The 23,707-nt window shown below is 41.2% G+C and overlaps 1 protein-coding gene across 5 annotated transcripts in view; it reads right to left on the minus strand.

Moving 5' to 3' along the window:
- The window catches only part of Hmgn3 (high mobility group nucleosomal binding domain 3), a 41,270-nt gene that overhangs the window by 5,865 nt on the left and 11,698 nt on the right, over nt 1–23,707 (minus strand). For 4 of the 5 annotated variants that reach the window (XR_007232355.3, XR_007232356.3, XM_048435746.3 and 1 more), the window contains one exon: nt 4,690–4,740. The exons of the other annotated variant lie outside the window; for it this stretch is intronic. Coding sequence is in view for 2 of the 4 variants with exons in the window: in XM_048435746.3 (XP_048291703.3) it covers nt 4,690–4,740 (51 nt within the window). In the remaining 2 variants the exon portion in view is untranslated. The remainder of the gene's footprint in view (nt 1–4,689; nt 4,741–23,707) is intronic. 5 annotated transcript variants of the gene reach the window in all.

Consider the following 23,707-nt stretch of genomic DNA (forward strand, 5'->3'; position numbering starts at 1 on the left):
CACTTAGGTTCCATCTCCAGGAGAAGAGCAGACACCACCTGCCACATCCAGAACATTTGCTGAGCAGATGAACTCAAGCTTCTCCCTGACTCACACTGCTTTACAAGACTCTGACTCACACTGATAGTTTAAATGCTTCCAAATCATTTTTCTTAAGTGGGTCAGCAAAAACGGTCAGTGGGAACTCGTGTCATGATTGAGAAGCATTGCAGAAATTCTTGAATCCTTGCTGAAGTCAGTCTAGGTCAGTGGGTCAGGTCAGACTGGAAGAAATAGTTGTTGACATCACCTCATCTGAAAACCTCCTTGCTGAAAGTCCAAGCGGAGCTCAACTCATCTTCCTTTCATCCGCAGACGGAAATGAAGGGCCAGGGCCTCCATGAATAGTTTTAACCTTGGGGTCTCAAGGAATGATCAGAGTTGGACTTAAGTCCAGCTAACAGGGTCTACACAGAATAAGGAGCCAGTTAAGCTGCTGACTGGGACACAGTCACTACTCAGGTTTGCAGAAGCACCCAGCCTGAGGCACAACCGTGGTCAGTAAAGAAGGATGCGGGAGGGATTCCCCACTGGAAGCACCAAGATGCCCGCTAGGGTTCTCTTGGGAGCCTTTGTGACATCACACCCACAAGTCCCTAGGAGTCAGGATCAAATCCCGCCATGCCTTTCTCAGAATGGTCAACGGCATTGAGGATTGCTGAAGAAAAGACAACATTCCCACTACAGCTGTGCAAAACATGTGGATGCTTCACCATGGTTTCTGAATGTGGAAGAACAGAAGGGCATCTCTCCTGCCCTCCTCCCTCCGTTACTGGGGAGCTCAGCTCTGAAGTTTCTGTGTAGCCTCAAAACATATTCCCACCATCCAACAAGTCCAACAGCAAAGCAACTTTCTCCATGGGGAAGAGTGGCTCCCTTGATGAAAGGAAGCAAATGGACCTTACCCAAATCCCTTCCTGTTCGGCTGTCAATCTACAAGCATTCCGTTGGCTTCACTTCACCGGCTACTTCATTCATCTCCCATCTGTATCTCCTACCCCAAAGCACCATCTTTTTCTATTTCAGTATTGTCGATGCCTAGCCGGGACCCTGAGTAAGTGTTAAGGCAAATGGAAGAAGCAAGTGCCAGAAAACCATATATAATTTACTTATGGAAAGGAGCCAAACACATTAGCCATGATACATAACTGTCTGTCCATTTCCCAACCAGTTACTGTTGGCAGAATATTACTAAAGAGAGGTAAAAATCATGTTGAAGGATGTCCCAGTTGCGAAACCCTGCCTCTCCATGCTAACATCTGAACACCCAGAATAGGCCTTCCAGAGGGGATGGTCTCATCAAAGCTTGTTCTGCAGGGCGGGCCTCCAGCTGACTGATCCACAGTCTTAATTTAGGTTCAGAATAAGTGTTCCAAAAGAAAGGCTCGGGAAATTGATACTACATCCGTCTTTATAGGCTATCTTACCCAGCCAGACTCTAAAATGTATATGCTTTACCATAAAATTATTTTATGACTTCCTACCTAAATTTTACCAGCTTGTCCATGCCATAAAAGAAAAGCCTTTTCTAACTTCCTTGCCAGTAATCACCATAAGGGATTTTTTCTTTCACTGCAGTGAAGGCTGAGACTAACCTTTCATTCAGTCAGCAGTACCACTTACGAATGCAAGTGTGGATGCCTTCCTGGAAAGTTCCATAGGCTTCCACAGCCTTAACATCTATAAATGATTGGACTAAATTTATTGGATATGAAACAGACTAGACTGCTATTTATTCCTCGTTGAGACATTTAAAGCATTTGAAATATTCATTTAAAGCTCAGCCTTACTTGGTAGAACTGGGTAGGGGAGCTGTTAAGGAATTTTTCTTAATTTGTTGATTGAGAAATCATAGGAAAACTGGTTGGCTCTCAGACAGGGAATAAAGAGGTTTAGGATGCCAGATTATCATGGTTTATAGCTACTGGAGACGTCAGAGTTATCCAGTAAGCATTACTGATTGACTGATCACCCCCATCTGAACGGCATGGGGTCTATGTCAACATTCTGGCTGCACATGCAGCATACACATCTACTCTCACAAAGTTGAGAGAGAGAGAGAGAGAGAGAGAGAGAGAGAGAGAGAGAGAGATCCAAGAATAATCATTGGACTTTGCTGATTATTGCTTCAAACCTATTTTTTATAAGAAGCAAAGGCCCCTTTGCTTCTGGGCCTCAGCATGTTCTTTAAAAGCAAAACTTGAAAGTCAAGTTGCTTTTGAGACTCAAAAACAAACAAATGAGAAGTTCAGTAGGAACAGCCTTCTTTTCAAAGCTGGGAGACAGAGAAAGAACGAGAGCCTTGGCTGGGCAGTGGAAAAGATGAAGACGTAGGAACTGGGTCACTCAGCTGAAGCACTGTACAAAAAGTGGGGGCCAGTAAGGATGGGAACCAGGTGTTTTCTCTGACTCTGCTAATTACAAGTTGTGACATTTGGAGAAAACTATTATTTCTCTAAGAATTCTTCTCCTTGAGAAAAAATAGGGATCATTGCACCCGCCCGTCAGCTATCAGAATCAGCACTCCCCTGACAGTTGCTATTTCTTCTCCTGACTTTCTCTCTAATTTTTTGGTTTAAATAGCAAATGTCCTATCACTTTACTCTCTCTTCCATACCAAGACAGAGGTTTTAGGAAGACAAAGTTGTGCTTGTTTTTCACTGTGGGACCCACAGGGTCTGGCACAGTGCTGAGAGAATTTGTAAGTGATCATACATTTTTGATAAGGAATGCTGTGAGTCAGGGGTGTAGCATAGTAAAGCTGAGCAGGTATATACAAGGTGCTGGATCCCATCTCCATCACTGCAAGGAGGGAGAGAAGGGGGGGCTAGGGGAATGCTTCTTAGGTTATCGAACAGCTCAGATACAAGAATGGAAATGAAAAGGTTTTGCAAACGGCAGAGAGTAATAGCCACGATACACTGTTTAGGTCATTTATTGTCCAGTCTCCTGAAGCTCAGGGCTCTGTACAATGCCTTCCAAATATCACAGCCGTAGTGGGAAATCTAAAAAAGAAGAGCCCCCTTTGTAGCCGGCAGCTGTTCATCCTGGGTGACATATGAAGTGACATACCTGGAAAATTCAGTTTGAACTGAATTTCAATTCACTTTGGGGGGTGGTGGAGGAGATCAATCAGTGCACGTCTGGCAGTTTTTAGCACTAGTCAACACTCAAGCTAACCGACGACCTTTTACTTTCAAATGACTGTGTCGATGTCTTGAAGACACATGGTAAGTTTTTTTTTAAAGCATTGTCTACAAAATACTTTTGTTAGGAATGATATAAAAATATATAATCTATACTGAAAAATAACTAACCAGAAAAGCATAAAGCATGAAGATTCTTGGGCTAACATACCTAAGCTATACACATAAAACTCATACTTATCTTTTACATATGTCCCAGGCAGCAGGATTTGCTTCTGGCGTAGTGGGACTGACTGGGAAGGCTTTCTGTAGCCCAGCGTCTCTTCTGAGCAATGGTTTTAAGGCTTTCTGACTGATCAAGTTAAATGTCAACCCTCAGAGAGAAACCCAAACGCTTTGGGTGCATGGGGTACACAGACCCAAAAACATTGAGGTTACACTTCATCAACTGTTCTGAAATGATGTTTAGCCATTTTCTAGATGTTCCTCGTGTTTTTGTTTAATGCCAGCAAGTGTGTGGTGGCTTGACTGTGCTTTCTGACTTCATGATTATCTCCAGAGGCTCACTGTTGATACAGGGCTGATAAGGGCAGGCAGGCGGCTTTGTTTGTACATTACATCTTTACAGCTTCTGGTAAAGATTTCGTCCTTGGCAGAATGGATTTCCATGTACAAAGCTTAGGTGGGGAGTTGGATATCACAACAGATTCCTCTGAATTATTAACCATAATATGAATCACCCCATCAAAGGATCTGTAACTGGATATTGTTTTTGCTCTCTTGTGACCCCACTTAGGTTATAAGTTCGAGTGTAAGAGCTGAAGTTTTCCACACTCTGGAAATCTCTATGCAAAAGGGAATGACTGTCATCATAGACACTGCTTGCTGCTGACTTCTTAAGACATCTTTTTCAGTAGCCTCATCAAGAGTCAGACATAAGCATGTTTTCCAAGTTCTTAACCCCTTTCCAGGTTTCTGTATTTTAATACAAAGCATCTCTGAGTCGTGGACTAATTTGTTATCTGAATAACTGAAGAATTTTCCTAATTAAAACAAAAGCTTTAATATTTTGATGTATTATAAATCTTTTCATAGTTTTGTCTTTAGAGATGAATCCTCTTAGGTAAATACTCAGAATCAAAAAAGGAATTCATAATTCACTCGTTGGAGCAGAAAATTTATGAAATCAACAACCTTTCATTTTCTTGTTATAAAAAGCCTGCTCTGATTTCCTTGATGAATTTACCTATTATCTTACTCTCTGCCCAGAAGGAATTCTCAGTACCCGCTTTGACAGACAGCAGGACCAACAGGTAGAAACACAAACAACATCGGAAAATACCTCATCAACGTACTCAATGAAATATGCCTGAGCCAAGCGGAACTACATGTAATCTTTGGCTTTTAGCCTCAGTGGATTTGTTTGCAATGGCATTCTTTCACATGCAGAGAACATTAAACATTTTAATAGCAAGGCTATGTCGGTATGAAAAGGTATGCTTACCTCCTGTTTAGTTAGTTTGGGTCCATCTTTGCCCTCGGTATTCTCTGGAGACTAGAAAGAAAACATTTCAGTGAACCGTATTTAAATTTGTAATCATGCAAACAATGATTAAAACGTGCATGGTAATATGACACCTAGGACCATGGGAAAAGGCATTTATTAAGTATGTATTTTAAGTGTGTGTGTGTGTGTGTGTGTGTTTGTACTCAGCTCTGTGTGCACGTATAGAAGTCAGAGGTTGACAGTAGATGTCTTCCTCTACTGGCGGTCCACATTATTTTTTGAAACAGGGTCCCTCACTGAACTCAGTTTGGCCAGGGTGACCACCCAGCAAGCTCTGGAATTGCCTATCTCTGCCCCCAGAGCTGGGAATACAGATACGTGCAGCAGTCTCTGGCTATCATGGAGGTGCTGGTGATCCAATTTCAAGTCTTCATATTTTTACAACAAACACTACATCCACCTACCTAGCCCGCCCCCACCCCCGCCCCAAACTCTGGTCCTCTGGAAGAATAGGAAGTGCTTGTAACCATTGAGCCATCTCTCTCTACCCTGTACCCTACGGGGAACGGGAAAGAACTGCTATGCATCCTTCTATGCAATGTGCGTGCACCTGAAGCAATTTTCATCTGTCCTTGACGAGTGTGTGTGTGGGGGGGGTACATGGAATCCACCATCTTATTTACCTCCTTATTCAAGTTACTTTGCTGCTTTACAAAGTAGGACAGAGGATGAAAGTGCCATGAGGGGTTGGAGGGGATTTGAGGGGTGGAAATTAACCGGGGAGTTGACAGAGGACACTACAAAGGGAAAGAGGGAGGAAGTTAAGTCACACTAAGGATGTTTTTAAAAGCTACAGGGAAACATATTTCATGTGTACTTAAAAAACGCAAATATTATAAAAACATATGTATACATACACACACACACACTAAAGTGACATTACTTGAGGCAATAATACTTCAATCAAGAGCCACAGACAAAACAAAAGTCCCAGTTCCAGGCAGGAGAAACCTCCCTTTGAGTTATTAGGAGAGTCCGAGAGACTCCCAAAATAATATTGGCTATTGCCAGTGACTTTGGTTACATTCCAGAACAAGATCTTATTGCTGAAGATACAACATAGTTCAAGCACAGGACTGGAAGTCCTTCTGGAACTGACCTAGTAGTCTCCTCCCTGAGGGATGGCTCTTACAGAGTCTGATGGTGCTAAGCTGCCAAAGGGGACAAACAATTATCATCCTACCCAGCTATGACACCTAAGACCCACAACATGGCAATGGCCAGCACGGCAAGATATATGGAAAGGTGCAACAGTGCCATACGTACATATCTTGGCAGCAACCAACAGCTGCCTAAGTGGACTTAAGCCCTATGCAGCAGGAGGGAAACCATGCCATCTTCCTAGGTTAGCAAGGTTATGGACTGTGTGGGAGAACCTACTGACACTTTCATGCATTAGTATCACTAATAACTGTATTCTAAATAACTATCCTTTTACCCAGTTAAGTGTTGGTCTCAACCCTCATCAAAGCAGTGGATTTTGCAGCAGATGGAGGCCATCGTAAAAAGCCAGCACAATGACAACACTAGTCAACATGGATGAAAGACATCACACAAGGGCCTGCACACCCCTAGATGAAAAGCTACAGGCAATTAATGACTGCCAAGAGTCAGAGAATCAGCCTTCTCCAGGACTGAACTCCTTGGGAGGTTATTAAATACCTAAACACATTGCTCATATGAGCAACACAAACTAAACTTAGCAGGATATATCTATATATCCTCCCCCACATATATATGTATATATGTGTGTTGTGTGTATACACATATTATATATAGATATATGTTATATATGTGTCATATATATATAGTATAAATTTGAGAGTGAATTGGGAGGACACAGAAGTTGGAGGGGGAAGAAAGGGATAGAAACTATGTAAGTACAGTAGTTATATATGAAATTATCAAAGAAAATAATAATAATAAAAAAGAGAGGCAGGGTGCTCCACAAAGCCCCAGCCACCACAGAAGCCATTCTCATCCCGCATTTGCTTCACTTTGATATCTAGACTGTGCCTTGATATGTTTTGATAAACTTATCGGTTATTTTTCCATCATCAGTTCCGGCGTCTTTATTACAGTCCTACCCTGAGCATGACAGTCAGTTGCCCTGGTGCTTGCAGATTTTGATCCATTTCTTGAGGCAGCACCGCACACGCCTGTGACAGTTTGTACCTGGGCACCCACATCCGTGGCTCACAACTGCCTTTAATTTCAGTCCCAGAGGATCTCAAACCCTTTTCTGACTTCTGTGGGCACCTAGGTTCATCTTCACATGAATCTCAGAGAGACATACACACAGGGAGACATAAATAAAAATAATATAAATCTTACAAAAAGGCTCATTAGAAAATTGAACAAATGAATATATTTTAAGACTACATAAAACTAGAAGGTAAGAACTATGGCATGAATAGGTGGCCAAGAGGCTGGTGCACCCTTAGAAAATACACAAACAGGGTTAGTGCGATGGCTGAGTGTGTGAAGAACACTTGTCATTCAAGCCTGAACCTATAGTGAAAAGAGAACTTATCACCATGCACAAAACTCAAGCCCAAATGGATCAAAGACCTCAACATAAAGCCAATAACGCTGGACCTTAAAAAAGAGAAAGTGGGAAATACACTTGAACGCATTGGCACAGGAGACCACCTCCTAAATATAACCCCAGCAGCACAGACACTGAGAGAAACAATTAATAAATAGGACCTCTTGAAACTGAAAAGCTTCTGTAAAGCAAAGGTTATGGTCAACAAGACAAAATGGCAGCCCACAGAATGGGAAAAGATCTCACTAACCCCACATCAGACAGAGGACTGATCTCCAAAATATACAAAGAACTCAAGAAATTGGTCACCAAAAAGAACGAATAATCCAATTTTAAAAAAATGAAGTTCAGACCTAATCAGAAAACTCTCAACAGAGGAATTTAAAATGGCTAAAAGACACCAGAGGAAATGTTTAAGATCCTTAGTCATCAGAAAAATGAAATCAAAACAACTCTGAGATTCCATCTTATACCTGTAAGAATGGCCAAGATCAAAAACACTGATGACAACTTATGCTGGAGAGGTTGTAGGGCAAAGGGAAAACTCCTGCATTGCTGGTGGGAATGCAGACTTGTACAGCCCCTTTGGATGTTAGTGTGGCGATTTCTCAGAAAATTAGGTAACAACCTTCCTCAAGACCCAGTAATACCACTTTTGGGTATATATCCAAAAGATGCTCAATTGTGCCACAAGGGCATGTGCTCAACTATGTTCATAGCAGCTTTGTTTGTCATAGATAGAACCTGGAAACAACCTAAACGCCCCTTGACTGAAGAATGAATAAGGAAAATGCGGTACATTTACACAACAGAATATTACACAGCAGGAAAAATAATGACATCTTGAAGTTTGCAGGCAAATAGATGGAGTTAGAAAACATCATTTTGAGTGAGGTGACCCAGACCCAGAAAGACAATTATCATATGTACTCACTCATAAGTGGTTTTTAAACATAAAGCAAAGAAAACCAGCCCATAAATCACAATCCCAGAGAAACTAGACAACAATGAGAACCCTAAGGGAGACATACATAGATCTAATCTACATGGGAAGTAGAAAAAGACAAGATCTCCTGAGTAAATTGGGAGCATGGAACCTTGGGGGAGGATTGAAGGGGAGGGAAGAGGCAGGGAGGGGAGCAGAGAAAAATGTAGAGCTCAATAAAAATCAATAAAAAAAGAAAAAGAAAAGAGAACCAAGTCCTGAAAGTCACCTTCTCATCTTCATGTAAGCACCATGGCAAACATATGTGCATGTGTACACAGAATAATAAATAAAAGAAAAAACCCCACAAAAATAGCAAACTCACATTCATCATTTGGGTTAGCACAATAAAACAGCTGTATTCATGCCTCATCTGATAACAAAAGTAAGCAGATCATAAAACTGCTGCTTAGTAGGGCTGGTAACACTGTAGATTAATAGAAGCTTCTTAAAGAACAACCTGGAAAAAGCTCAGAGAGATAACAAGGTGATGACCTAGTAATTCTTTGTAAAAAAAAAAAAGATTGTTGTATTTCTATTATACCCTAATATGGCATAGTTGGAAACAATATGCATGCTCAATAAATAATTAGGAGCTATTTAAACTACATCTAGGGAGATGACTTGGTGACTAAGAGCACTTACTGCTATTTCAAAGAACCCAAGTTCAGTTGCTAGCACCCATGTTTGGGTGGCTTGGAACCACCAGTAACTCCAGTTTCAGGGGATCCAGTGCCCTCTTCTGGCCTCCACAGGTACATGCACACATGTGCATAAATACTCAAAGCATATACATAAATAATAAAATAAATCTCAAAATCAAATTATTACTATTAATATAGTGAGATTAGAATAGGCATAATAAAATAAGAGAATAAATATCTACATAAATTAACGATACATTTATAAAAATTAGGTAATAAAATAATGAGTAAAATGTAAAGATTGCAAATAGTCTTTGGGGAAAACGAAACATTTCAAGGCAAAGGTCACAGGGAATACTCTCTGTCCCCTGTCTAGGTCACATGTGGTTTAGCATCTTCTAGCAGCTCCCTTGCCTACAATATTAGAGCCCTTTTTCCACACTTGTCTAATTGTTCTCTCCTCCAAACAGAACCCCTGTCCTGAAGGGAAACATAACATTCTCTTTTCTGCCCTCTACCCTTGTACCCATGCCAGATTCACAGCCCTTGTGTTGTATCTGTTAGCTGAGTTCTAGACACCAGCATCTCAGCAAGTCTGAGCGTATAACAGCTTCGACAGAAGACATTGCTTTCTCAACTCCCTAGGTTATACAAACTCAGTGCTTCCATCCATCCAGATTTTCAGATGGTCAGGCAGTCAGTAGCTGTCAATCAGGGATGCCTCTACCTGTAACAGATAAATGACTAAGAAAGCAGTATGCTGGTATTATATAAATGTATGTATCATATAAATATATCCTGCTTAGTTTTTCAACTTGTAGCAGGTAAGGGCCTTAAAAAGAGGAGATCTCAGTTGAGAAAATGCTTCCACTGTCCTATGTGCAAGCCTGTGAATTATTTTCTCAATTAATATGATTAATGATTGATGTGGGCAGGTCCACCCCACTGTGGGCAGTGCCAACCTGAGGCCACTGGTCCTCAACTGTATAAGAAAGCAGGCTGAGCAAGCCCTGTGGAGGAAGACAGAAAGCAGCATTCTTCCGTGGTTTCTACCTTTAGGTTCCCACCCTGGCTCCGAGTTCTCTCAGTGATGAGCTGATGTGAGAGTTGTAAGGTGAAACACACGCTGCTCTCCCCAGCTTACTCTTGGCCATGGTGTTTATCACTGCAGTGGAAACCCTAACCAATGACACACACACACACACACACACACACACACACACACACACAAATATGAACATTATATAAACTCAACATTCATAACACTACTTTCAATGTTTTATGCCATGGATTAGCAGGCAATATTACCAAGACATCAATCTCTAAACATAGATCTAATTGTAGATCTAATTGTAGAGGCCAGCTATGATAAGCTAAATACAAACAGATCACTAAAGGAAGTTCTTTACTTCCAACCATTATCACCTGCCAGAGTAGGACTCAGCTGTTGATAAGTTTAATGGAGGCCTGAGTCTCAGTTATTTACCCTGAAGCAATACCTGGTTGCAGGAAGAACACAAACTGCGATTACCTGAGCACCACCCAAGAACAGACCATCCAAAGGAAATGCCTAAGGTTCCAACCATTGTAGATAGGATCACCTGCCAGGGCACAATCACCAGGACACCCCTTAAACAAATGTCAGCCAATCAGAGGTCTTGAACCTCAGAAACCTCTCACCCCCCACCTTTACTACTATAAAAATGCAACTCTAACTGAGTTTGGGGCTCTCTGTTTATTCCAATACGTTGGACATGCGGAGAGACCGAATTTGCAAACTTGCATGAAATAAAGGCTCTTTGCTTTTACATATGGGACTGGGTCTCCTTGTTGGTTTTTGGGGACTTTGTGGATCTGGGCGGAACACTAATGATGTTTCTATTAGATGCAACAAAAGACACTGTGTTAAAAAGGCATGAAGAATGAAAACGCTAATGCTTTCCGGTGAGCAAACTGATTACAGATGCGACAACGTACAGCTCCAGACAGGGCTGGCTGCTCCGCAGTCTCTCCACAGGGGTTTTTATTACCAAGCTCAGACACATTTCCAGTTAGGAGCACCTGATGTTTTCTCTGGGGTCAATATGCTTCAGCAGCCTGATTACAAGCTGTGGGCTCAAAACTCTGCCTTGTATCCTGGCTCCAAGAGCTGGGTCTGGCAACGCGGTCAGAGGCTCAATCTCTACATCAATGATTTAACAATGCCATCTAATGCAAAGAAGGATCATGCTTATTATCCCTTAGCCAGAGGTTGGAGAAAGCTGCTCGGGAATCGACTGCTATGCAGATGTTGTACGATAGAAGGTGGAGGTAATTTTAAGGAATCCTTTGAGTTATAAAATGTAAAGGTCCATCCAGGGTAGCCTTAAAGATGCGCACATTTCCTTAGATGCAGATTTCCTGTGAATGGCCCTCATCCTGTTGCTTGCGATGACCAGGCGTCTGTTCTGGAAAGACCTTCACTACAGTTGCCTTACTGCACGCCACAACACTGTAACTGTGAAGGACCTGAAGCAGACTGCACCAGGGGATTGTGTGAAATAAGGACAAAGAAAGGAGGAGACAGAGGATTAGAGGCAAATTCAGGTGACTTCTAGTGGGCAGAGGTGCAAGTCAGGAGCGGTTCACGGGCTGCAAGGAATGTCAGGCCAATAGGTTCCTGTTTCACTGTCTGGTGGACACCAGGCATATGTGAATCCGGTGAGAACCAAGAACACCCAAGAGCATGAGAACCGTGGTCAAATAAAGGTCTCATGCATATCCTCATGGCTCCTTCAACTCCCAGCGAGCAAGAACTAGCAAGGAAGGTTGGAGATATTCAGAATGGCTAGGAGGTGGGCACAACAGAGGGTCTCACAGGTCAAGGCATCAATGCAAGTTGATCTTGTGTCCAGTCAGAGGCAGAGGGATTAGGACACTGACTCAGCCAGAAGGCCCGGGTGGGGGGGGATTATTTGGAGGGAGCACGGCTCACCTAAAGCAATCTCAAAAGAGCAGGTACCCTTGATGGGAGATAAGGCAGATACTGTGCTGTATGACTGGAGCTGAACAACATCGCCCTCTGCAGGATGAGCTGGGTAGGAATCTGACAGGCACCGCCATGTGCTTCAGAGCTGTGCTAATCCCAGGCTCCGGTTTATACATTTGTTTCATGACCTAGAAGTTCTAAGGGATCTAAAGAGCAAATGTCACAGGAGACTCTCTTACAGTGGGAGGGTTGACTTCTCAACTGAAGACCGGCTTTCCTCAATAGCTGATATATTATGCCAAGATAAATTATTGTACCCTTTTTCTACTTTTAGAGCTTAGGGTTACAATTTGTCAGGACAGCAATGGTGTACTACACGGCCACACATCAGGGACGAAACTTCTTTTTCCCTCACCTCTCAGTGCTAAGGCCAACATGGGCAATCCATTTGTGTGTGTGTGTGTGTGTGTGTGTGTGCGCGCGTGCGTGTGCGTGTGCGTGTGTGTGTGAGCGCACTTTTGCATGTGCTTCATCTCTGCAAAGGCTGTTAGCTTCTTGTGTGTTTTAGTAACTACTTATGTAAAGATAGTGCCTCTATGATTTCACCCCAGGCTAGCCCTGGGCTGTTTCCAAGAACCTCTATCATTTCTCAAGAAGGAAAACAAATGGGGTAGGGCTAAGGGAGGAGTACTTGCTTGCCCCGTCAGATTTAAAGGCTTAGAAACAACAAATTTTGATGTAGTTAACATGTATCTAGACTTGCATACCACCCCTCCAAGAAGATAAATACTAAAAAAAAAAATTCAAGAATATAGAAAGCATGAAAATAAGGGATGTAAAAATCTATTTGTGAGCTACGAACGTAGCTCCATGTCCATGAACAGGTTTGAGTTTCAGCACCAACAATGAAGGAATGAACAAATCCTTACACACTGCTGTGCTTAATTAAAAACTAAAGCCCATGTGCATCAGGCAGGCACTAAAGTACACACTAGTACACAACAAAACAATATGTAGTAGTGAAAAGAAACTACGGGCAGGCATGTCATTATGCATAAGTCTCAAAACAGTGGTGAACTAAAAAAAAAGTATCAAATGATTTGAAAGAAAGTTTAAAACTACATGTAAGTGCTTAACCTGTAAGAAGAGTAAAGAAAAACCACAAACTCAACCACATTACTTTTGGGTGAAAAGTGGGAAAAACAAATTCACTGGCAAAGGCTGTACTTCACAAGATGGATGAGAACCATATTGGCTTACTATTTCTACTTAAAGAAGGATGGATAGACAGACAGACAGACAGATAGACAGACAGACAGATGATAGATAGATAGATAGATAGATAGATAGATGATAGATGATAGATAGATGGATGAGAGATGGATAGATGGATGGTTGGGTGGATGGATAGATGATAGATAGATGAAAATAGATAGGTAGATAGATACTGAAAATGTACATATTCTATATTAAACTATCTTTGTAGAACTATAACAGGCAAGAAGGGAACCAAACAGGCAAGAAGGGAAAACAAATCTTATTTTCTTTCCTTTACAAATTTTGAAAAAGAAAAGCAGCTCACAGATTCTGAAATAAAAAAAAAATCAAACCATACATAAATTCTAAGTGAGGTCAACAAGAGAAATGATTGATTGCCACAGAGCAAATATCCCAGAGTGCAACAAAGAACAATAAAGACGGACAGTGAGGGGGAGGGAGGGAGAGAAAGAAAGAGATATGAAGAAACAAGTAGCCACTCGAGAAGCTTGAACTCTCTCTAAGACAGCCCAGAGGCAGAAAAAAGTGGTACGGAGAAGAGAGCAAAGTCGCACGGGCTGAGTACAGGGCACACTGTAACAAAGTACGGTAAAACAAACAAACAAAAACAAACTGGAGAAGAACTTAAAAGTCATCAGAGTTAAAAGGCAGGCTATCTGCAAAGAGTGACCGCTCACTAGCAATTATACATATCAGCCAATGCTGTCCACAGCGTCTAGGCACGGTGTCAACCTAGAATCCACCTTGCTGCCATTCCAGAACTGGTTCAGATTACAAACACAGAGTTCACCACCAACAAAGCCTTTCTTTCAGCGTGGCTCTGTTATTGAAGGGTCAAATTCAGAAACGGGAAAAATGAATCTACACGGAAGGCAGGCAGGTAAGAAAAAAAATTAAAAGAAGTATCCTGGTAAATGTAATTATTGTGCACAGATAATACCCACTATTTGTTTTGTTTTAAAATGTCCTACCAGAAATCTGGGACCAGCGCCAACCTATATCACGTTACAAACAGCATCTGTAAATTTAGATTTTCTGAGGGCTACATTAACAAAGCAAAAAGAAACAGGACCATGCACGATGCCTTACTCGACTGGATATATAACATTATGCCATTTTACTCTGTAGCTAATATACGAATCATTAATGTGGTATTGCTCATTTTTGTATTAAATCTTTTAAATCTGTTGTATATTTTACACTTAGCAGACCAGCTCTACCAAACACTAAATTTTCATTGCAAATGCCTGATGTGCATTTAGAATTAAAAAAATCATACTTTTACCTGGATTATTAAAAAAAAAACACTTAAAATTTTCCAATACTTGAATCTTTTCAGTTTGTAAGTATACATTGATTAAATATAACCCAAACGGGAAATTCCAGTTCTTTTCTTTTTTACACATTCAATAACCTCCTTCAGCCTGTAACCACCAAACACAGCAGGGGTGGGGAGTGGGGAGGAGTTGGGGGTGTCTCTGGGCAGTGACAACCTCAGGAGATGAGAAAGGGGGTGAAGGATGAGAATTCAATCAACTGGGGGGCTGGCATTGATTTGGAAGATAACAGACACCAAAATATGTCTGACTCTCTTATAATAAGATGCAATGATTGTTATTAAAAGTCTCAGCCTATGAACACCCGAATCAGGAAGATGAATGAGGCAATTCTGGCTGGTAAGGCAGAAGAGAAGAGAAAAACTCAAAATCACATGATGAACAGAAAACATACGCTATGTCATTAGGAAAAGCTCACTTTATCACTAACTCTGATGGGGTTAAGCAGAGGACACCCACTTAATTGTAAATTTTACACCATGTACAGGTTAATACTGGGAATGTAGACATGAATGAACTGTAAAAGCATAACACATATACAGGAAGAATGTACACTAACCATGGAAGTGGTCACCTCCAGGGAGGGCCACAGTGCCAGGGGACATGGGATTTTCAAGGGAAAATTTCTCCATATGGGCTTATTTTTCCAGGGGGAGGACCTGAAGCGAACAGACAAAATATTCTAATTTGTGAAATCTGGGCAGTGGATAAACAGGTATGTTCAATTGTTTCCTGTTTAAAAATGTTTCTAAATAAAAAAAAAAGCTACTCATATTGGGAAGAAAAATTAAAACCATTTTGTTGTATCAGGTCCCATTTAATAATGCCATGCTTCTTCCCTGACACAAATCCCTGGTGGCAGCTAGCATTTTTGTTTTTCTAATACACGCTATCAGTCTGGTTCATATATTGTTTGCTTTCTTGTTCAACATATATCATTTCTTCACTTGTAGTAAAGGAAGGAACTGGACTTGGAATTCCTCTCCAGCTGGGGTACGAGGAGCTGGCGGAGGGAGCATGGCCACCATTAGCCACTGACCAAGGGCTCTCAAAAGGAGTCTGGGTTCTGATGTGCAGTCACTCAAGTACAATGCAGGGACTACACTGCGCATTCTGTAAATCCTTCCAGCAGAAAAGCCAAGAAACTTGGTACTTCTAGTCCACAGACCACCCACCCGACAGGCAGCGCTGACCTTCACTGAGCATAAATGGTGGCGACTATCCTGTTAGTGAACCACTTTTGTCCACCAGAGTCAGGAGGTCCGAGGATATCGGTGAATCAATCCCACACCAGTTATGTTTTAAGGGGTTATTTATTTTGGGGGTAAAACTTACATACACCATAAACCGTCAGGAAGGGAGCCTAGTCGCAGGAGCTGGGAGCAGGAGCCAGGAGCAAGCACCGGAACCAAGAGCCGGAACCAAGAGGGCCTGATTCGGATATGCTTCTCTTTTTAAAAGAGAAATATACCCTGCCCCAGTGGGCTGGTATTTCAGCAGCTATTGGCTGATGGAGCGGAAGTCGCTCCCCGCTGCACTGTGGGCTCGTATTTTAGCGACTATTGGTTGAGGCAGCGGAAGTTACTCCCACAACACCTCCCCCTTTTGTTTAAGTAAGAGAGTTCTAAGCCTACTACGAAATTATATATAGTAAGTACAAACCTACACAATTATATACAATAAATACAAATATCCTATTCTAACTAGCTTAAGTCTTGTATAAGAAATAACTTGGCCATGTCATGAAAAGAAAGTAACTACGTTTATATAATCTTCAATCCCATCAAAGATCTGAGAAGGGAAATAATGTTACCTGAGTAATTAGGAAGTGCAATCAAACTTCCAGAACATGTAACAAATCACATAGACAACTGGCTACCTGGGCAAACACCCAAAATCACGTTTGTAGCGTTGAAGCAACCAACTTTGGCTAAGGCCTAACGTAACTGACATACCATTTTTAAAGGCAAGGAACTTTTCAAAACTATCTTATCCTGTCTTGGCAGGATATGACAGTCCTGTTTTATCCATTTACGGATACTCTGTAACTCTTTAAGTAGTTGAGGTATGGGCATTTCTTTACCCAAAGGCCAGTTCTGCCAAGAAGAAAGGCTCCAGGTGGAGTGTCTTTGGTGCTCAACATTCTCTTGGGAATAGATCAGTGTTGCCAGGAGTGATTGTGTCTCCCTACCACAGAACTCTGAGTTAGATTAAAGGCCATTTTCTACAGCTCTTTGAAGAGGTTGAAGATTATCTATCTATACTGAATATAATGTCTATGTATCTAAAGAACCTGATTAGTCTAATTATAAATGACAAACTTAGATGACTATTGATCTATATTATTCTCAATATCTATCTAACTTAAAGACTGAAATAGTAAACAACTGTGCAATAAATGGGGACAAGATGACCTCCAAATATAAACAATGTGCAAGTATACATTGCAATATGGTAAATATATATATCAATACATAAACAATATATAAGTATCTTAATCAGAGGTAGAAGTGTACAATGCAATATGGTAAAATATACATATATCAATACAATATATATATGTCAATACATAAAAATGTTTTAAACAAAGGTAGAAGCATGCATGCCTAAAATAGTCAACATAATTTAAGTTTGTATCAATATATAAGAATCAATACCAATATATTTGTCTAAAAACAATAACTCACAAGTACAAAGCTATTATCCCATAATCCAATTATCCCTCTTTTTTTTTTTTTTTTTTTTTTTTTTTTTTAGGACCTGTGTATCCTGGGAGGCCGAGCTGGGGGTGGGGGGGTGGGGCGGTTCTTAAACCAAACGTTGGGTGTCAATTATCGGCGAATCAATCCCACACCAGTTATGTTTTAAGGGGTTATTTATTTTGGGGGGTAAAACTTACATACACCATAAACCGTCAGGAAGGGAGCCTAATCACAGGAGCCGGGAGCAGGAACCAGGAGCAAGCACCGGAACCAAGAGCCGGAACCAAGAGAGCCTGATCCGGATATGTTTCTCTTTTTAAAAGAGAAATATACCCCGCCCCAGTGGGCTGGTATTTCAGTAGCTATTGGCTGACGGAGCGGAAGTCACTCCCCGCTGCACTGTGGGCTCGTATTTTAGCGACTATTGGTTGAGGCAGTGGAAGTTACTCCCACAACACGAGGAGATGAGGAAATCCTTTCCCCCTTCGTCATGTGTTTGGTATCTGTTGGAGATGGCATCAGACTGAGGATCTGTGATTCAGAGAAAGCTCCGGAGGCTGTGGCGAGAAGCCACAGAGAATAAGGTCTGTTTCCTGGTGCAGGGTCATGAGCCACACAGAAGAGGAAAGGTTAAGAACTCGTATTAGGGATTGCTGGACCTGTGGCGCACGCGTGCATGCATCCAGATACCCCAGGGCTGGAGATAGATGTCAGGTGTCTTTCTGTATTGCTCTCACCTCAATTTTTGAGACCAGTTCTCTCACTGAACCTGGAGCTCATCAAATGGCTAGAAAGGTCTCCACACCACCCCTGCTTCTCCCAGCTATGAGATTACAAGTCCGTGCTCATGCACTGACTTTTTACATGACTGGTAAGGACCAGAGCCCAAGTCCTCACGCTTGCGCAGCAAGCACTTCATACACCAAGCCATTTTCCCCTGGGCTGTCTGTGCCGATGGGTTAAAGCTGAGAGGAGACACGGAAAAGAAATAGGCTACTAATCACGTCTCCTCACCTACAGAGCAGACTGGGTGACTCCTCCAATGTAATGGTCAATACTTTAAGGAATATTTCATTATTCCAATTTTCTTTATAGATTAACCTGCACAATTTTATTTCTTAAATTCACTGCAGGGAAAAAATCGGGCCAATAGAGTTGGAATGCAGTGGGAAGCCATTCTGGAGCTTTAAAGTGAAAAAATAAGCGATGAAGAGAATGGCCGACAAACATTTACACATAGACTAACTAACCAACACCAGATCATTTTCCCCCACCAATGAGGGTACTAATTATAAAACTGGCACAAAATTTCTTAAATAACAAGAAAATTCCTGAAACTGAAATAATTTTCTATGACATAAAATACACGGAAGTTTTGTTCAAAGCCACAAGATTTTATGTTTAACGTTGTTGTGGTTATTTTTGTTCATTCTGTAGCTCCAAGTTTGAGACACTCCCAAGCTGTACTCCTTTATATTTTATTTGTAATAGTCACGTGTGTGTATGTGTATGTGTGTGTGCACACTCGTGTTCACGTTGAGTGCACATGTGTGCGCATGTGCACCTGTCGTATGTGTGGGGATGTGGGCGCATGTGCCATGGTACACATCAAAGTCAAAGGGACAACCTCAGGGATTGGTCCTTGCCTTATGCCTGGTCTGAGATGGTCTGCTTGTGCCTAGCTTCTGCTTCCATCTCCCCATAGCACTGCAGACACACAGTGGTGTGCCTGGATTTTCGTGGATCCTGGGGAATCTGTCTTGTGCATGCAGGGCAAGCAGTTTATAACGGAGCTATCTTCCCAGTCCGGCACTGGGCTACTTTGTAGTCACTATGAGATATTCTACAATCGGAACCGAGGGATCACATTCATATCACTAATGATCAAACCCACATCAAGTTCTGTCACCTCTTCCCCTGCCTGTGCTTCAGCTACCCACAGTGATTAAGGTCACAGCAGGATAGCATGTCTTCCTCAAATGTTTTGTTAAGATCAAAGTAGAGAAAGAACTCTGTTTATCTGTTCAGAAGCCTGGATGAACTTGAGTAAACACCCATCTTCTAAGCTACATTGGAAAGGAAAAACATTTTATAAATAACAAAACATGAATGGTAACAAAATACCTTCTTCACGTATGCATAGTCAATTTCATGAGTTTAAATATATATAACCCAATACAAAAGAAATAACTGAGAATATTCTACACTTTTTTTTCATCTTGGTCTCTTTGTCCAAGGTTACCTTTTCTGTTATTTCTAGTTTTGTGCATATGGGATGATGGAGAAAGGTCTTGCCTAAACTAGAAGTCTGGATTCTAGGTTGGCTCACGTTCTTGCTGCATATGCAGTTATTCACTAGTACAACAAAGAGAGACCTGACTTAGCGGCTCACTTGTTGGTTAGACTGCAGACAAGTCCTACACACTACGGGGTACTGAGCGCACAGGAAAGGCTGAGGACGGCAGTGCAGAGGATGATGGTGGAGTCCAGAGCAATGATCAAATGGCTCTGTTTTCACCACAATCTCACGAGGCTGGTAAAACAGTATTATAGTCATTTTACAGATGAGATTTTGATGCCAGAGGATAAGTAGCAACGTGTTCAAGATGATTCTGTTTGGGAGTTGCTGGTAAGTAAAAGTGCTGGGACCAAGATGCAGGCGGACTGACTCAGGTTTCATGTTCTTAACAGTATATTTATTCTTCAAAGAAGCTGCATTCAAAATGGCTGCCGGTCAGGGATGCAGACAGCAAAGAGCTCTCAGGAAAACAATTCAAATACAGCCTAACCAAGGAACACATGACATATCACAGACATTTCCATCTACCCTCCAGGCACAGCTTCTTGAGATGACAACAAACAGTATCCCAATAAAGCACAGCTGTTGAGCTGTCCATGTTTTTGTTTGAGACTCTCAGGTTGGCCTTGAACTCACGATATTGTAAGCCTGGCCTTGAACTACTGATGCTCCTGGGTCTACCTTCCAAATGCTCAGATTTAATGGTCATATATACAGATAATAACTTTTTCTCTTTTAAAATCTCACTATGATAGCTAAAGAAAAGGCAGTAAATCATCCCTTTTTGCTTGTTTTTTTTTTTTTGGTTTGTTTGTTTGTTTTTGAGGTAGGCTCTCCTGTGTTGTAAGCTGGCCTTGAACTCCGATGTAGCTCAGGATGACATTGAATTTTTAATCCTTCCACCTACACTTCCAGAGTGCTGGGATTACTGACATGTGCCACTATTTCTAGTTTATGCTGTGCTGGGGATTGAACACAGGGCTTCATGCATACCAGGTAAGCACTCTGCTGACTGAGCCACACCCCTAGCACGGCTCTATCATCTTAGAGCACTTTACAGCTTTGATATGCTTTTGCCCCGTTGTTGCGTTTGATCCTCTCAGCATTGCCAACCAAACGGGCAGCCTCACTATTTCCATCTTAAAGCTGACTAAAGGTTCAAAGAGGTCAAGCAGCCTTGGGCAGGTAGAGTGGCAATCTTTCAACGCTTACACCAGGGCTCTCAGAGATGTTACTAGATAGTCAACTCTGTTTTCTCCTTTGCCCAGATATGAACCAACTCCTAGAAAATAGTAAGCAATTATGATCTTCCATTTATTTTTTTTAAAAAAAATCAGTTAACTATGATGAAATCTATATATGATTGATAAAGGAGAATTATAAAATTAAATGTGCTGTTGGGAGCTAAGAAAGCAAAACCAGACTGCAACATGTGGTTTAAAAACTCTGCATATTGCACACACACAGAACTGGAGAAGAAAGGGGGGGTTTGTTGGGAGCTTTGTTGATGTTTTGTGAACTATTGTTTCAGTGACACCCTAGCCGGTCTTAAGCTTGGTATTCTCATGCATCTGCTGCCAGAGTGCTGGTATTACATGGGGGTGTTGCTCTGCTCATCCAGAGGCCACCTCTAAAACATTCTCATCACCTCAAGTCTTTAGTACATTTATCTCATATTAAGTACATTGCTACAAGCTGCAACATTATACAGTAATTATTCAATCATCTTTTCACGAGCAACTCACCAGAACCAAGGGATCTGGTAAAGGCTAAACCAAAATGCAAGGCTTTTTTGTGTTATTGCTTTATGAATAAAGTGGCTGTCCTTTGCTGTAGATTTTTCGCTACACCTGAACTCCTTTCTGTTACATATTTAGGAATTAATTCCCTAGTTTAGAACAGTTCCCCACTTCCAGGCCTTGTTCCTCTCTCTCAGGTAAATGCAGAGATCTGCCTTCCTGAAATTATCTTCATTAGCAGGCATTTGGTCAGTGTTTAGGTAAAGAACATCCCATTTAAGATATTCATAGATCTCCAAGGACATAGAATTACTACCTGCCCAAGCTGCTGCTCTGGTTTTACCCCACTTCAAAGATTTTTAACTCCTTATACTCACTTTCATCTCAGTTTACTGATGATTTTAGTTCAGGACTCTCAAGGACAGCAGAAGGGATAATTAACTGCAACCCAGAGAAAGACCCACAACACCCATGATCAGAATGGCTGATAACAGCATTGCCTGGAGCTGATAATTTAGAGGCCTGGGTCTAACTCCATACCTAAGGCCCGCAGAAACTGCAGCGTCTGGTGTATGTGCTATCTGATCAAGAATCATCAGTTTCTCTCTGACTATGTAGGTTGCCTGATTCTCTGGTAGCCTCTTTGCTTGCTGGGAGAAAAGTAGTGACACATTGATTTAAAAAACAATCTGTGCCCTGTTTATAATTTTACTGAAAATAAATCTTTTAGATCTTTTATCTAAAATACCTAAATATCTAAAATACCTAATAATGTAGCGCACTAAGCTTCCCTGCTAAGATTCCCTGCTAAGATTCTCCCGATGATTTAATTCCTTTCTAACTCCATTAAGAAGTTCACCAGATGGGTACTAGCCACTCCCACGGTTCTAAATGTATGTGAGTGTGAAAACCCTTATCTGATTTCCTATGGGGTAAAAGAATTCCAATCCTGGAACCTGGTAGGGCTGGGGAATTGCTGGTTTTAAGGATATATATGACTGGAAATGTTTGCAGTGGATAGAATTATGAACAATGTAGAACGATGTAGAACTAAGAACAATGGAGAACAGGAAAACAAGGAAGAATAAGGATACAGAGAAGACTAAAGACACATGGACAGACGATTCCCGTTGTGAGTAGATTTCTTACCCCTCAGATCTTAATTGAACCCCATATATAAATGAGTACATAAATGAGAAACGAGGTCTAGTATTCATGGGTCCCTACAGAACTTAAATAATTGTGCTGAAAATGAAAAATTCAAAGAAGAAGAAGGAGGAGGATGGGGAGGAAGAGAAGAAAAGGAGGAGGAGGAAGAAGCAACAAAAGCAGAAGCAGAGGTATCACCATCATCACCATCATCACCATCATCATCACCATCATCATCATCATCATCATCATCAGCAGCAGCAGCAGCAGCAAGCGGCTGGGGCCTGCAAGATGGCTCAGTGGGTAGAGGTACTTAACTGGCAGCCCAAGGATGTGAATCTGATCTCTGCAGCCCATGTAAAGGTGGAGAGAACCAACTCCACAAAATTGTTCTCTGAGGTCCACACACAGGTTGGGGCATTTCCCCATAATAATATTAGCAATAAAGTGTTTTTTTAAAGTATAACTTACACCTCAAAAGGAAAGAAAAAAGATAAAAAATAAACACATTTCAGTATGAAGTTTGTATTTCTTTGTGTATGTGTGGTCAAATAATTACATAATTCAAAAGCAATATTACTTCGTCTATTTTTAAATTTATGTTTGTTATTACTGCAATGATAATCCAGAAAATTAGAATAAAAATCCATCCAGTTCTATTTAGGTCTAACAGATTTTCATAGAGATTAATCTACTTCACTATTATTTGGTGCATTCTAAAACTAAAAATACCTTTCCATTTTCTAAATCCAACATCTAAGTAATGGCGCCTTACTTCATATCGCAATCTCGGACTCCAGTGTAAAGTAATCAAGTGTATTTTCATGTTCCTTGCCATAGAGAAAAACCTCTCTAGCTACATATAACAACCTAAGGCACAAGCAATGTATCTTGGACATATAAAAATCAAACAGCTTACTGTAGAATGTGAGAAAATAAAAAGACTTATATTTTTCCATATTCAAAGAAACCAGTACACTGGTAGGGAAGAGTGTGTGTGTGTGTGTGTGTGTGTGTGTGTGTGTGTGTGTGTGTGTATCTGTGTATACCTCTACTTATGGACCATTAGTTACTGAAATATCTCGGTTTGGTGATGATGTGTTTTTCCCCCATGCTCAGGCCTGGACTCTGGAGCAAGCCTTTTGCTCAGGCAGACACAATCACAGCTTGGCTAGTAACGTTCTATGACGGGCGCCTAGAAGGGATGGCAACAGCCTGGATTTAGTAAGTATAATATTTCAAACAAATAAGCAATACATTATTTATGCAATTTAATTCTCATTTCATTTTTAGGCCCCTTAGTTTA

This window comes from Myodes glareolus, chromosome 4 (genome assembly GCF_982192425.1).
Source record: "Myodes glareolus chromosome 4, mMyoGla1.1, whole genome shotgun sequence".
NCBI lineage: Eukaryota > Metazoa > Chordata > Mammalia > Rodentia > Cricetidae > Myodes > Myodes glareolus.